Source organism: Diadema antillarum, unplaced genomic scaffold (genome assembly GCF_040938485.1).
Source record: "Diadema antillarum isolate AM-2024a unplaced genomic scaffold, OU_Dant_1.0 seq00002270_RagTag, whole genome shotgun sequence".
Lineage (NCBI taxonomy): Eukaryota > Metazoa > Echinodermata > Echinoidea > Diadematoida > Diadematidae > Diadema > Diadema antillarum.
The window spans coordinates 51554-68330 of record NW_027272898.1 but is presented as its reverse complement, the minus strand read 5'-3'; the positions used below and the strand labels follow the sequence as shown (position 1 = coordinate 68330).

The 16777-nt window shown below is 40.5% G+C and overlaps 1 protein-coding gene across 1 annotated transcript in view; it reads right to left on the bottom strand.

Moving 5' to 3' along the window:
* Window positions 1-2398: 2398 nt before the first annotated feature.
* LOC139714437 (calcium-activated chloride channel regulator 1-like) overlaps window positions 2399-16777 on the bottom strand; it is a gene marked incomplete at its 5' end in the record, with an annotated part of 30916 nt that continues 16537 nt past the window's right edge. The window contains 7 exons of the mRNA XM_071626143.1: window positions 2399-2910; window positions 4010-4231; window positions 6941-7072; window positions 7602-7749; window positions 12527-12658; window positions 12987-13217; window positions 16472-16762. Of these exons, the coding sequence (XP_071482244.1) occupies window positions 2399-2910; window positions 4010-4231; window positions 6941-7072; window positions 7602-7749; window positions 12527-12658; window positions 12987-13217; window positions 16472-16762 (1668 nt within the window). The remainder of the gene's footprint in view (window positions 2911-4009; window positions 4232-6940; window positions 7073-7601; window positions 7750-12526; window positions 12659-12986; window positions 13218-16471; window positions 16763-16777) is intronic.

Below are 16777 nucleotides of genomic sequence, written 5' to 3'. Positions count from 1 at the left end.
ATGATATCTGAAGTGAGAGTGAATTGTGATAAACGCTCCAGTTAATATGTGATATAGAATATAATGGTTGTTATTAGATATATGGTTGCATGAGCCTGAATATATCTGTATAATGAGGTAATTTGAACGTCAGTCAGGATGTGAATGTAATATGAAATGTGCTTCAGTGCTCTGGCTTGAAGTAATGCGATTATTTTAATATTTGAAGGGTTTCCGGGTTTCCCGAAGGGTCAGGGACCCACTGGCACTCCAAGAGGCAGGTACATAAGGCGTCGTTGACTGTCGACCAGCTCCGAGGCAGTAAGGGAGCATAGACTGTCGACTGAACTTCATTCCTGGATGCTGAGGAGACATCGCGAAGACGTCCGTCGTGTCCGTCGGGAGAGCAACCTCGCGAACGGCAATCGCGACGAGTTGCTACGACAGACCACGCGACCGTCTTTACCAGCACTAGCGTAACGGGGCCCCGTCATCGACTTACACCGTCATCGTCACATACGTCTCCGACCTTCATCGTCACCGTAATCATCACGCAAAATACACCGTGCACCCGTCAACTTCCATGATCGAGGTGAAATAACTCCAATTTGATTCAAACGTTATTAATTCTTAAGAGCCAGGAAGCCACTGAGCAGGGAGAACTGCTGTAAAACCAGAAGTCACAGTTATAGACAATTAAAATATTTGAAACTGAATGCACATTGTTTCCTCCGTTTCGCTTGTATGCTTTACAGCCTGTCAACAGTTCTCAGAGGTTATGAAAATTTCTTTGTTTCATTTATTTCCATATAAAAGGATGGAAATCGGGCAAATTCTGTGACACCTTTTGCATTCCTTCCCAAATAGCACAGAACATGATAATAATACAATTCCACCAGAATGACAAGACTATTGTAAATCTATAACATTTCTGTGATATTTGAAGGTTGTTAGCCGTTAAAATTCAAATAATGCACCAAACGCTCACCGTAATGTATTCTGTGTACTCGGCACAGCTGCATACATTAATCCTCCTGTAATTATATAGAAATACAGAAAGACCACATGTTGCAACAATATTATAACCTACTACAAGTAAGGACATCGGGAGAACAAAGTCTCAGATTGTAAAGATTCAAGTTGGTGTGAAGATATAGATAATGGCGTAACAGTTTGGCATAAATACATGAAGTAGAAGGTGGGATAATCAGAAATTTAGCTTGGATGTAAACAATACACAAAAATTCTACCCCCAAACATAACCCTAACCCTAATCGTAATCCTCACCTTATACTAAACCTATAAACCCTAACCCTAACCCTAAGTCCTGGGAGAAAATAAGACCAGAGCAACTGTCGGAGGAGGAATATTGTTGTGTCACCATTATTATATTCGAATGCGTTTCTGCGCATTAGTTCCAAACAACATAAAAATGGCACTCCCTTCAGCTTTGCGTATGGTTTACTTGTCACCCCGAACGGATCCATATTGATTGCCATACCGCCCCCTCGGGTGACTTCAACTATTGATCAGATTCCACTGAAAGGCTGAAATGATAGCAGAAGAGTACTGTAGGCCTACATGTTAATAAGATGTGATAATAGCAGAAGAATACATGTTATTAAGATGTGATGATAATAGAAGAGTAAATGTTATATAAGGTGTAATACTTGCAGACGAGCTAATGTCATTTAAGTTAATAGTTGAAGAGTAGGCCCTACATGATATTAAATGTTGTAATACTAGCAGAAGAGCTCATGTTATTTAAGATGTACAATAGCAGAAGAGCACATGATTTTCAGGGTGTAATAACAGCAGAAGAGCACATATCAATCAAAGATGTAATTCGTGTATATAATAGCAGAAGAGCGGATGCTTTTTAACGGATGATGATAGCAAAAGAGTACATTGCTGTGTAAAATAAGCAGAAGAGCACATGCTATTTAAGGTTTAATAATAGTAGAAAATCACTATATCTAATGTGTACACATAGCAGAAGAGTACATTTAAGGTGTACTGATAGCAGAAGAACAGACATGGGCGCGAAGCTCAATATTTCAGAAATGTAGCAGTGTAATTCCATTACAATACCACTTGCTTAACAAGTTCACCTGTGTAGAATCTATGCGTGCCTTCTTTTGTTCTGCTCCTTGAGCCCTAACTCATGCATTCTTATGGTTAATCGGCTTTGTCATCATCCTTGTTCACTGCAATTTATTATAAATTGTGAAAACATTCTTATTCCTCGTCCCAATCACCATAAATTCTGAAACTATGTATTGAGTGTAATTGATTCATACAGTTGTTCAAATGTCAAAGTCCTAAAAATTATCCAGAAGTCTCCTTGATTGATATATCTTCAAGACACTTATTCAATGGAATAAGCATTATTATCGTATTGTGTCCCTTCTTTCTCCATCTAGGGCTCATTGGACGACTTTGCGTTGCGCCACCATGCCACAGCCACCACAGCGGCCATGAGAACCACACCGAGGGCACAGGAACAACCGACGATGAGAGCGATATTTGTAGGCTCCGACGTCGGAGGAAGCTCTGTAGTCTGGGTCTCTCCTTCGGAAGTCGTTTCGATGTTCAGTGGTTCAGTTTGTGTAGGTTGTTGTGGAGTGGGATTTCCAGTTTGATGGGTGGGTTGTTGTGGAGTGGTGTCTGGAATGTACCGGATGGAGACGGATGCGATGTTGGATTTATCTCCAACGTTATCCGCCTCGTCCCACGCTCTGATAGCGAAGTAGTAGACGATGTCCATCCTACGAGCCGGAAGCTTGATCGTGATCGACTCCGTACTTCCGGCGGTGGCAATCGACGACAGATTACCAATTACGGTTTGGTTCTCGGAGACGATTTGAGCCGTGGTGAAATTGTATTGGATCACGGAGAAGGTGGTTGTGTAGCGGAGTTCATACCTGCTTGCTGGAATATGGGAAAAAAAGGCGAGTTGTGTGATCTATAATATAAAACCCTATATGCATGCATTGTTCTGAAGAATCTTCAATGCTAATTCAAAAAGGTACTACACTTTGTACTGAGTCAAACTACAGTATGACGTAGCAAACTGAAATAAAATACTGACACTGCCATGACTGCCACACCTGATTTTTTGGTCTCAATGTAGCCTCTCCCATTAGTCCAAGTCAACGTTATTTGACATGCATTGTAATGTATTGATTGATACATCGGGGTCGAGAGGGGCACATTGGATGAAACGTCCTGTTTAAGGATGTAGGCACCTATTCAACCGGCAGCGTCTCGATCTCAGAATGTCCTGATAATGATAATAATAAGGTCTTATTTATCCAGGGTAACCTCTTCAGTGTTGCCACTGCTCTAACAGATGGCCCTGCTATTATCATTACCCTATTGTTGCCAGGTACCCATTTATACACCTGGGTCAAGAGGGACATTGTGGGTAAACCATCTAGTCAAAGGACGTAAGCATTGGGCGGGAATCGAACTAGGGTCCTCCGACTGGGAGTCGGGAATCGTATCCTATGCCACAGCGCCCCCGCTTTTGATCAAGACATGTGTCCAAAATCTGAAAGGGATAGTATAGTTCTGGTCGAGACATTTTTGTTGAGATAATGAGAAACCGCTTATGAAATGTGAAAGAGCAGTAATTCCACGAAGAATTCAATGTTTATATGATGAAAATTGGTTTTGAAATGGCCGAGACATCCAAAACAGAGCAATCCCACCTTTTATTAGGATCCCTTTGTTTTACTTTGTTTTCGGATGTCTCAGCCATTCCAAAACCGATTTTGATCAAATAAACTTTGAATTCCTCTTAAAACGGCATGCTCTGTACAATTTCATTAGTGGCTTCTTGGTATCTCGCAAAAAGTTAAAGCCCAATCCTCACCTCCACCAATACTATACCATCCCTTTAAACCACTTATCATACTGCCCCCCCCCCCCCATGATCCTCTTGAAGAGCAGCGCTAACACCGCTGAAAAGGCTACTTGGGAAATTTAAGACAATTTGACATACTGAAGATGGTGAATCTCCTTTTACCTGTCCCTTGATCGAGGTCGTCCCCTACAGCGGTCCAAGTTAAAGAAATGGTGCTGTTGGCGTGATAGGAGAAACACGTGTAGGTAAGATCATGGATTCTAGACGGCGCTATACTGTCAGGGGCGTTGGGCTGATAGTTCGCCACTTCGAACATGCCGCCAGATGCAGTGCGCATAAAGGACGGCACGGCTTCTTCTTCTTCCAATGTGACATTTCGTTTTGCTGGGAAGTACAAGGAGGGGAAAACGGGTTAATAGTTACGGCACATTTTGGTAAATTGCACATTTTGGTAAATTACCAAAATGTGCAGTAACCAAAATGTGCAGGACATTGACGGCACATTTTGGTAACTTTCTGCTCCTCCACAATCATCACAAAAACAAGTTGTAAGTGCAGTTGGTTTTTGTCCCCCCGAATGAGTTCGACAGCCTAAAGGCCGTGTCACACCTTTCCGGGCAAGCTACGCAGGCTGGTAGCGAGCAAGGTTTTCCCAGCACGCAGGAAAATTATCTCGCCCGTAGTTGCCCGGAGCTGCGCACGCAGGCAACTCCCACGCAGGTACTTCGCAGTCCTCGTATGCGGTCAGCGCGGCCAAGATAATGACATTCTGTCATTTCTGTTGGACTTCTGCCACTCCTTCAGATAAATTCCTGAGTTGTCAGCCCCCACGCGCCTGGCACGCAGGTCACACAGAATACCCGCAAGAAGAACACAAGTAGCACGCATTCAGTAATTAAGACACATATGCACAACTCGCGCAAATCCTTGTCCGCCCTCAGAAATTGTCCGGTATACTGGAAAGTCCTCACACGCAACAAGCCCGCGTAGCTTGCCCGGAAAGGTGTGACACGGCCTTAACATGGTTACGGGTAAAAAGGATTTGCGTGCGCACCTCCGGGCGACTACGGGTGAGATACGTGCTAGGTACTGTTACGTGCAGGTCATCTGCGGGGACCTTTGGGTAGTAAAATTGTTCTTCGCAAGTCGCACGCAAGGCTTGCCCGGAAAGATGTGACACAGCCTGTAAGGCCGTCTCACACCTTTCCGGGCACGCAGGAAAATTTTCTGCGGGCGGACAAGAATGTTTACGAGTTTCGCACTTGTGTCTTATTTGCTAGACTCGTGCTACATACCTTCAACTTGCGTGTATTCCGTTTGGCCTGCGCGAGAACTTTGAAACCGATCCGGTTTTTTTTTTTTTTTGTTAGGAGCGACTTACGGGTAATGCGAAGTACCTGCGTTGGAGTTGTCTGCAAGGTGCTGCCGGTAAGGGTTTCCTGCTGGTGCTCTGCGTGTACCCCCGCAACTCACTCGGAACATATTTTGAACATGCTCAAGGCCTTGTCATACCGTATCTGGGGAAGTTTGACTTCAGTGCGGGGAAGCAAATTTGCTACCCGGAGCTCTCCGCAGTTGGTCTGCACCTGACAGTACCTAGCGCGTATCTCGCCTGTATTTGCCCGGAGGTGCGCACGCAAGTCCGATTTACCCGCAGCTAAGTTTACAGCATGACCAAAACTTTTTCCGGGTGAGTCATGGGAATTGCCCGCAGAGGTACACGCAGAACGCCAGTAGGAGGCCCTTAGCGGCAGCACCTCGCAGGCAACTTCCACGCATGTATTTCGCAGTCCCCGTATGCGGCCAAGTTAATGACATTCTGTGGTACTTCTGCCATTCCTTCAGAGGAATTCCTTCATTGAGTTGTCAGCCCCACGCACCTGGCACAGAGATCACACAACATACCCTCACGAAAAGTAATCGCAATCGCTTACTCGAGCCTTCAGCTCGGGTGAGCTAAATAAGTGTCTTGCCTGTCTTTACTGCTGCAACAGGACCATATCACCTTAACTCCTTGACCGTATTAATCTCAAGCCCACCCATGGGTTCTTAGTTCAGTCACCAAAATGTGCAGATTGTCCAAAATGTGCAGGCAAATCCACTTTTAACTGCATATTTTGGTAACAGTTGATCCCGTCAGGTATAGGTGCACTATCGGCACATTTTGGTAACTTGCACATTTTGGTAATTTACCAAAATGTGCCGTAACACGGGTCGATACGTCAAGTGCATGAATCAAATATGTCATGAACTGAGAGGTTCCAGTTGAAACTATGGATTCTGAGGTGACTGGGATTGTACTATTTTCTGAGGGGTGCAGCTCCCGAGAGAAAATAAGTGCAATGCCAGTCACCGAAGAATCCATCATTTCAGCTGGTATCTCGAAAAGAGTGCATGGCATATTTGATTTATATCCTTCATCATGAAATTCTCGTACTAGATTACGGAGTTACGAAGTGGTGCGGGGTACACAGGCCGACGGCATGACCACATACGACATTGCTGAGATAGTAGACTCAATTAGATTCGAACCCTATTAGCCATTTGGATTGCGAGGCTGACTCGCTATCGACTGAGTCATATTACCGCCATACCGTCATAACACAACAAGAACAACATCCACTGGTATATGACAGTTTGAGACAAGATTAATTTATGAGGTCTGACGCGTGAGTGGCGCTCTTTTTGTTTTTGTTTAGCTTTGTTGTTGTTTTTGGTATTTTTAAACTAATATATTCATGTAAGTGAGGGACCGTATAAGGACGAAAATTGAGCACGAAATGTAAGATAATAGGAGAAGGAAGAGCAGAATCACGACCGAAAGGGAGACATACAATGAAGGGGATATCATCTTATTTGTTCAGTTTATTTGATGTCCGCCGTAAAATGAATCAGTTACACTGCTTCACAATAACAATTCTGGTACTGGCTTTTCTTTTTCTTTTTTCCACAAGCAAATCAGAAGCAGCATAACAATATGGTCACATACGGCGTACGGGCATTATAATGCTACGGTGATCTCTAACACTGCGAATTCTATAATGATGAATGATAATTGTAAAATTATACCCATACGACGTGACGTAGACTAACCTATCCCAATAGTGTTTCCAGTTTCTGTTAATTCGTATCCGACTACATTGACTTTCACGTTGTATCTTCCGTTGGAGGTAAACTGTAGGAAGTACGCAGAGAACACTCCATCCGCCCTCATTAAATCCGATCCTATGAACAAAAACACAAAAGAACGAATGGATGAACTGGAATGCTAACAGAGGGACTGTCTTCAGTTTTAAGATCTTGCACGTCATCAGCAATAATTGGTGACATAGTCGTCTTGTGCAGAAGTTGATGTTTCTGTAAAAAAAAAAAACTCAGGGCATAAAAAAGAACAAAGATTGCATAAATCAAATAAAGCGAAAACCCTGAAACTCACGTGTAATAACCACTGATAGGGCAACCCTGGGTAAAGAATGCTGAATATTTTAAATAAATTAATGAAGTGTAGAACGTGTCTTTTTTATTACAGTATAAATACCACTGTAAAATAAAGGGGTATCATTTGTAATTCAACATAAAAACTTTGAATAAATGTGTAAACCAACTCGTAACCTCACAGCATATTATTGTTGTCACATCGTATCTATGATGATGATTGTTTTGTTCTTTCTCTGAGATAACATCAGTAATCGTCTAAAGATATGGCATCTCAATGTGAACAGATTATCATGAGTATTGAGCCTTCCTATCAAACCTGAACCGTTGTCGAGCAATGAGATAGTTGTCTTCGTTCCTTGCTCATCAGTGATGATCGCTTCAACGTCAGCATCGCAAACGGATTCGTAACCCTGCTGAACCTGGGCATAGATTGCCAGCGCTGGCGTAGTAGAAAAATTGACAGCCTATGGCAAGAAATAGACAGGATAACAGAAAACAAATAAAAAACAAAGTAAAACAAACAACACTTTGTGACAAAGGACTTGACAGCAGTGTGCGTTATCCATGCTGTATAATCTTAACACAGTCTTTGATGATATGACACGCATTGCGTTTAGTTAAATTAGCTCTAGCGTAGGTATCTGGCATTAGAACAAAGCGTTTTGAGCAAGACTGGCATGCAAGTATAATTATTTAGTTTATCCAACCAGAGCTCATCCATGGTTCTTTATAGAACATTTCAAGTAAAATAGTACAATTGTACTCAAGAAACCTCAGCGATGCACTCTGTACTTTAGTACGCTAAGAATTACAAGTGTAGACGCAGCTATAAAGGTACGTGTCAATAGTCCTACTAAATTTTGGTTGGAATTGTTTGATTTTATTTTCCTCTTTTGTTTACATAAGTTTGTTCACAGGCCCGTAGCCAGGGGGGGGGGGGGGGGGGGGTGCGTCGGGTGCGTACGCACCCCCCCCCCCCCAAAAAAAAAAATTCTGAAAGGTCCACTTTTTCATGATAACGGTTTTTAGCAATTCTCAAGATAACAATCCAAATAAATATAAAGACACATTATATGCTACGTAAATGTGGAAGAGTACGTTTAACAATGTTAAAAATAATTGTACGAAACCCTTTTGTTGTATGAACCATCGGATCGTCCCCATGCACACAAACACAAATGTTATGTATCAATTTGTGCGAGCTATTATTATATTGGCACTGCATGCCATGGCCCTTGGCGCGTGTGACCGGTGTTTTTTTGTCCACTGGCCGCCCGAGTACGTGCGATTCGTGGATGACATTGAGGTTGACACTTGCATTTTTTCACAGGAACAGAGGTAAGTGGATGAAAATCTAATAGCCTCAAGTTTACATATATGATAAAAATTAATAAATTTCCTCGACATTACTATAATCGAAAACCTGAGACATTTTATATCTACGTCTCACAAAGATATAGTACATGTATATATAAGTACATGTTGGCATGATAATGCCTGGGGATAGATTATTATGTCAACTATTTTCCATTATGAATGCATGCTCCAATCAAATTGTGAAAAGGTGGTCATGAATTAGCATTTCTTACGAACGATCAGGAGAGACAAAACAAAATGAAAGGCCTGTCTTACTCCAGTTCTCTTGTAACACTCATTGGGCCATTATGCATGCCTAACGAATTATAATAGCTGCTTTTTCTAACCCTTTTGCTAGTACCAACATTCGAGAAAAGATCATCTATCAAGTAACTGTACGATCTCCGTGCATAATCTAATGCTTTTAAACACACTTGCCTACTCGCCTTCAGCTGGCATTTGCTTACGGTTCCAACAAAAGAATTCACCCGACCGTCACGCCTGTGCGAAAATGAACAAAGGCGCATTTCATGTGCGCGAAGGGAGCGATTTCTGGTGTTGCATGCTGTTGAGTGTAGTGGAAGGGCGGGTTAGTTATACCACTTTTTACTCAAGGTCACCATGGGCCCAGGGGTTAGTCTGTTCTATTGGTTCTCATTTTAAAGTGAGCCAAAACCTAAGAACATTCTCACTTATAATTTCCAAAGAGTATTATGCAGGCACGCAAACTCATTTTAGTTGTATTTCATTTAAATGTAATGGGTAAGAGGGTATGAGAGAGAATGGAAAGTGCTGAGCTATGAAGTAAAATGGTAAAGTAAAAAGTTTGTCAGATAGTACTACAAAAGCCTGAATATTGCAAGAGCTCCGGAGTAAAAACAGTCAGTGAAAAACCCTATGTATGATAGCATTCTGAGAGCGTTAGACTGCACTGTGACGCATCGTTATTTAATTTACATTCTTTATTGATATATTTTCATAAATATCTCAGGTAATGAGTCGGATTGGATTACAATTCTCACTTACAGCTTTGTAGAAGTCTGAGTCAACAGTATCACACAGTCCTTCAAGACGTATTATAGTACAAACGATTTCTTGAGCCTGCACCGTTTCAGGCTCTGTTCTGGATACGGCGGTAGAAACTCATTCTTTTTTGTTGTTTATTTTATCATTATTTACTAATCTCTTTTCTAACTTACAGGTAGCGGATTTCTTTGCAGGCCAAATTCGGAAATGTAGTGTTGATTATTACTTATACATTTTCTCATGATGTGACAGTTCTATTGGTTCTCATTTTAAAGTGAGCCAAAACCTAAGAACATTCTCACTTATAATTTCCAAAGAGTATTATGCAGGCACGCAAACTCATTTTAGTTGTATTTCATTTAAATGTAATGGGTAAGAGGGTATGAGAGAGAATGGAAAGTGCTGAGCTATGAAGTAAAATGGTAAAGTAAAAAGTTTGTCAGATAGTACTACAAAAGCCTGAATATTGCAAGAGCTCCGGAGTAAAAACAGTCAGTGAAAAACCCTATGTATGATAGCATTCTGAGAGCGTTAGACTGCACTGTGACGCATCGTTATTTAATTTACATTCTTTATTGATATATTTTCATAAATATCTCAGGTAATGAGTCGGATTGGATTACAATTCTCACTTACAGCTTTGTAGAAGTCTGAGTCAACAGTATCACACAGTCCTTCAAGACGTATTATAGTACAAACGATTTCTTGAGCCTGCACCGTTTCAGGCTCTGTTCTGGATACGGCGGTAGAAACTCATTCTTTTTTGTTGTTTATTTTATCATTATTTACTAATCTCTTTTCTAACTTACAGGTAGCGGATTTCTTTGCAGGCCAAATTCGGAAATGTAGTGTTGATTATTACTTATACATTTTCTCATGTTGTGACAGTTCTATTGGTTCTCATTTTAAAGTGAGCCAAAATCTAAGAACATTTTCACTTATAATTTCCAAAGAGTATTATGCAGGCACGCAAATTCATTTTAGTTGTATTTCATTTAAATGTAATGGGTAAGAGGGTATGAGAGAGAATGGAAAGTGCTGAGCTATGAAGTAAAATGGTAAAGTAAAAAGTTTGTCAGATAGTATTACAAAAGAAACTCATTCTTTTTTGTTTGTTTATTTTATCATTATTTACTTATCTCTCTTCTAACTTAAAGGTAGTGGATCTCTTTGCAGCCCAAATTCGAAAATGCCTAGAGACAGCTAGTAACCAAATATGCTACTATAATTTAATAAATAAGAAATAACCATTCCAGTATGTATCTTAGTGTGCACAGTAAGACAGATCAAATCAAATAGGAAAACATCTGAGCACTAAGCCTGAGGTCTGAATTTGCACTCAACTTCTTCCAATGGCTAACGGATGTTTAATTTTTGAATTTCACTGACCTCCAAATTTCACAAAGAAAACCTTCTTAGGATGATGGTTAATATGACATTTGACTGATATTGGAGGTGTTTGCGAATCGGATCTACTACCTTTAATATTATTATTAAATCTAAAATGATTATTTGAAAGTTCGGAAATGCTGGAAATATCCTACCACAAGGAGGCAAAATATAAATGGTTCACATTTACAATTCATTTTGTTTTAAAAATTTTCTTATTTATTTTCGTTTTTGACAAACTCGCATACCAACGGCTGACATACTGTATAGTAAAGTGAATGTTTCATCTTCCAAACAGCATCCAATGGGATGGAAAACTCCAACTGAAAGGTGGACACCGTGACCATACTCGCTAAAGAAAACGCGTAATAGGGGTCGTTTTTTCTCACGGATTAGATGGAAAGTGTGATGTACGAGCGTATAAAATCAAAGGGTATCAAAAAGGCCGAAATTTGGGAAAATGGTATATTGTTCAATCATGATGAAGTACTTCTTTAGGGTGCAGGAAACATTTAAGGAATACTTGTTTTTAAGGCCCGAAAAAATCATATGATCATTACTCGTTTAGGGGCCATTTTGAAAGTCCATGTATGAGCATGGTGTCCACCTTTTAATTGTCGCTGCCCCTCCCGGGACAGTATCAAAGGACCGTTTTGTTAATTAACGCAATCCCCCCTTCCTTTAAAAATCCTGGCTTCAGGCCTGCTAACGCGGGTATACAATAGAAAAAATAAAAGTTAAAACAACACCAGGAAAATCACTATTCTCAATTTTGCGGCGCGCTACGCGCGCAGAGTCTCGAACACAATTAAACTTTGCAACTTCCTGGCAAAATGAGTTTTTACTATTTCCTAGATGAAATACCGTAACGCGATTGCATGCAACAGACAAAAATACAAATTTCCTCGAGACTTTAAAACGTCATTAAAACAGTCCAAATTCACAATTTGCGGCGCGCTTGGCGCGCAAATTCTTATACAACTTTTGTAGTTCGGTCGTCCAAAGAATATATATATATATATATTATAATTGTGTGTGTGTGTGTGTGTGTGTGTGTGTGTCATCATTGGTATTGGTACCGAAGGTCCGTTTTTTTAGTGACCGCACCCCCCCCCCCCCCCCCTTGAAAAATCCTGGCTACGGGCCTGGTTCACGGCCACTTTATTCACAGTACCCAAGTCAGTCATATATCTAGAAACGAAAGGGAACAATCCAGTGAAGATTTTGAACAACTGAAGAAACAGATGCTCCAAAGAAACCGCCCACAGCTGGTAAATCCGTAGCCTCCACAAGTTTGAAAACAAATAGATTTTAATGATTTGTTGATTTTTCTTTTCATTGCCTACTGGAGTGAATGCGATTATCTATTAGGTGAAGTTACATTTTAGACGACTGTCCATTTCTTATTTATTACGTGTATTAAGTGACTGAAGAGAAAACTAAAACATTTTCTTTCACTCAGTTTCTCACCGTAGATCCAAGTATGACTGTCACGGTAACAGGTGAATATTCGCTTGACGCTGGTTTAGACGTCACCGCAACACTTGCGTACGCCGGGTTGGACGGTTGAGTGTTTATGATTGTCACATTCCACGGACCCGGCTAGAAGGAAGCATACAAAAATGCGTCTTTCAATTAAGGGGAACAAAACCAACAAATTATTCATTGATTTATATCGTATTTGTTGTAATAGCAACTTTGATTTTTTTTATAGATATGACAACTAAGTCAAAATGTCAGCAGCCACTCACTAATCTGTCTTTAAAACGCACTCTCAAAAAACCATTATTGATGGTATAACATTAACCTTTTGTTATCAATGTAAGGAAGGTGAACAAAAAGTCCGTCAATGCTATTCTGAAGTTATATTCTGGTGCTGTACTTATACCGACCTTATACCGCACTTAGTGTCAAGGTAATGTAGGCCTACCACAGCGGATGGCAATGTGATTGAAATGATCTGGTTCGTGGTGCCGGCGTGATATCTCCGATCATTGTGGTCAATCCGCGTACCCTCCCATCCGGTCACCACTGCCGTTACTGGGTTACTCCGCGTCCACGTAACCGTGAATACCGTGTCGTTCCCCAGGGCGGTGTCGATGACAAGGGGAACAATCTCCTGGTCGATGTTCTGCTGGATTTGGACGTCGGAGCTGTAAATCTATTTTGACATAAACAGAAATCTGTGATTTTCCAGAATGAACTTTTTTTTTCCTACGGCGATGATTGTACAGTGAACGTTTTTCACAAAGAGTATAGAAGCACAAGTGCGCTTCTATACTTTTTGGTTTTTCATACATCGTGCAAGCGTTAGAGGGCTCACTTCAACGCTCGGCGTTCGAGACACGGTTGGAGCTGATGCGCAAATCATGGTGGGGGCCTTTTGTACTGGCTTTACATAAATTTTTGACAAGCATCTTCTTGATGTTGGTTTAACACTACGCACATTGAACTCTATGCACAACATTAAACAAGGCTCTACCAACGATATTTCATACAAAGGTCTTACTGACCACTCTGCAACCGGCCGCGTCTTCAAAAATTGAGTTTACTTGATGTGATTGACATGTTGCATCTCATTATGTGAAACATAACACTGCAAAGGCACACAAAAACCCAACAAAAAGAAAACAAGAGACCCAGGGATCTGGCGTTCACATGAGTATCGCAAAGTTCACGTTCCATGCATTCTTGCAGTGACTATTACCTGTAGGAACATCGCAAATGGGGGGGGGGGGGGTTGAGGGTCTCCAGGGGACATTTGGTACATTGTATGTGATATCACACTAGCAAATATACTTGCCAAGTATATGTAAAACATTTTACCATGCATTTTCAAAAAAGAAGATGAAAATGTAAAAACTGTGATACATTCAATTCAATTCAATTCAATTCATGCTTTATTTCATTTTCTTTTTTCGAAAAGAACATAAACATTTCACTTTCTTTGGTAACAGAGAATAAGGTTGCATAGTCAAAACAAAGTAAATTGTGAAAAATATAATCGAGGAACCTTAGGATAAGAAATACGTTGTAATGAAAATTGACTGAAGTGATAAAGACGATATAATACGTAAAACATCGAAAAATGGAGGGACCCACTAAGAAGACAATGCTTGTAGAATGTGGGCCCCTCAAGTACAGAATGTCAATAGAAATTGAACTGATGCAAAAAGGGGAAGAAAGACTGGGAATAAAGTCAGAAAAAAAGTCTGGAAGCCCACTAAGAAGATAGAGTATCAAAGAGACACACATACTCAGGCGAATGAACATAAAACGAGACTGGGACGACGAAACTAATAAAGGGGGACTCATAGACAAGACAGAACGAGACAAGACTAACATAACAGGAAGACAATACAAGGGACAGAAAGGCAAAACAGATCCAGTGATCCTCGACAGAATTCATTTGAAAAAAATGATGGGATGCGTGAAAAGGATACGGAAATATAGAAAAGTATAGAGAAATAGATGCAGAAATAATATAAATGAAATCAAATCTACTCTGTAAGTGTCTCAGGACAAGAGGGACGAAAAAATACGTGATAGTATATTATTTGTAATCCAAGTTCTTCGAAAAGGAATCTAAAATAAGCCAACAGTCTAATTCAATTCTGTGGGATCATAAAATTGCAATAAACAAAAATTTAATCTTCTTTTAAATGAATATATAGAGGGGGCATTTCTAATATCATTATTCAGGGAATTCCAGTAAGTTGGGCCAGTGTAAATAAGTGTGTTCTTAGCAAACATCGTTCGTAAAAGAGGTAAATGAATTTAATTTTTGATAGCTTATTGGAGGAAAATAACAAATTTATATACATACAGCGGCAGCAATGGGCTAAAACTAAACATGGCGGGGTGGTGCAAGGAGATTTGAATGAATTGGCAACTAACATGGATGTATACGTATAACAGGAAATGCGTTAATTTGTAGAAATTGTAAAAAAAAAATTGAAAGTTTGTTTTTAAGTTGCTGGATTTCTAAATGGTTTAATATTTGTTGTTTGTAGTAGATTAAATGGGAACAAGCCCCACCACGGAACACCCCCTCCCCCCCCCCCCCCACACACACATGCTGGCCACAATCCTCACACTGACAACACACACGCTCACATTCAGCTGCAACAGAGTATGTAAGTTCCGCTTTTAATTGTATTCGGTAATGTTATATTTGTTGTTATTTAGTATCTGTTAAAAATATTTTGTATCATATTATTGTATATAGACAGGATCCTGAAGTTATCGTTAGATTTACGTATATACATTTTTTAAATTTGTATTATTAAGGTTATGTGCCCATATGTATTTATTTGAGTAAGTTTGACAGTTTGATTTTGCACCGTGGTTAATTATGGCTGATTATTGTTATTGGTGTTGTATATTACCTGTCATTGTAGATTTCTGACGAAGGGCGAATCCCTAAAGCTTAATAAAGGGGTAGCAACACGTACAGCTACGTCCCCGGTGCAAGATTTGTTGCCAATATATCTATATCCATCTATTTATATACAGTGTATGACACTTGTTGTCCGCGTGTTGGTTGCAGTACAGAAAAGATAACGAAGTAGGGTGGTAATGCATTTTAGTCCAACAGTGCTATTTATTCAGACCAAATTTTCGACAAATACATTCGTCTTCCTCAGGGTCGACAATGAGGAAGACGAATGTATTCGTCGAAAATTTGGTCTGAATGAATAGCACTGTTGTACTAAGATGCATTATCACCCTACTTCGTCATCTTTTATATACATATAGATATATTACATACCTGATATATATATATATATATATATATATATATATATATATATATATTATAGATTCTAGTATTTGGAGGTTCCTGGGGTCCCCTGGGATCCCAAGGGGATGGGGACATGGCGCTCATGACGACCATGCGTTGTCAAAAAGAAGATGAACATGTGAAAATTGGGCCCCAATTTGGGTCCTCCCTCAACCCCTCGATCTGCCATGAACAAACCTGAAACTACAGTCACTTATCTACTTGCCCAAAGAATTAACTTAGCTTGTATCACTTAAGGCTCGACAGAAGAAGATTGTTACAGATTCCTTAACTTAAGGGCCTTTGGGCCTCCCTGGGGAGGCGGGAAGGTGGGGGTGATGGCCATTTGAACAAATTGAGACCCTATCCCCCTATTGATGCTACCTGCCAGGTTTGGTGAAAATCTTTTATGGAGCTTTCAAGAAGAGGCTGAAAATACAAAAAGTTTACCCACTTCGGACGGACGTCGCACGACGCACAACGAACGACGCACTCCGGACGATGAATAATCGCAATAGCTCACTAACGTCTTGAGCCTTTGGCTCAGGTGGGGTAAAAAAGAAGAAGAAAAAAAGTAACATTCCAGGCATTCAAGCAAAGGGACTTGATACGACAGAAGGTCGTATACCTACCTGTACGGGAGTGGTTTGCCCAGCAACACTACTTGGGCGGCTGGTGATGGTGCTCTGAAAGGCCTGAATAAGACAGTTCCCGTTGTCAGTATCGATACAGTGATATGATTCTCCGAGCGTTATATCAGCTAGCATCCTCATATCCGTATCTGCAGAGCTACTGATCGTGATGCTATCGATGATAACTCCAGATGATTCGATTAACTGTCGGTTGTCTTCCACGTAGTTGCTGTTATCTTCCCCGTCGCCAAGAATCAGAATATAGCCGCCAGGAGAATATTCACCTAGTACCTTGTTCAGGTTATA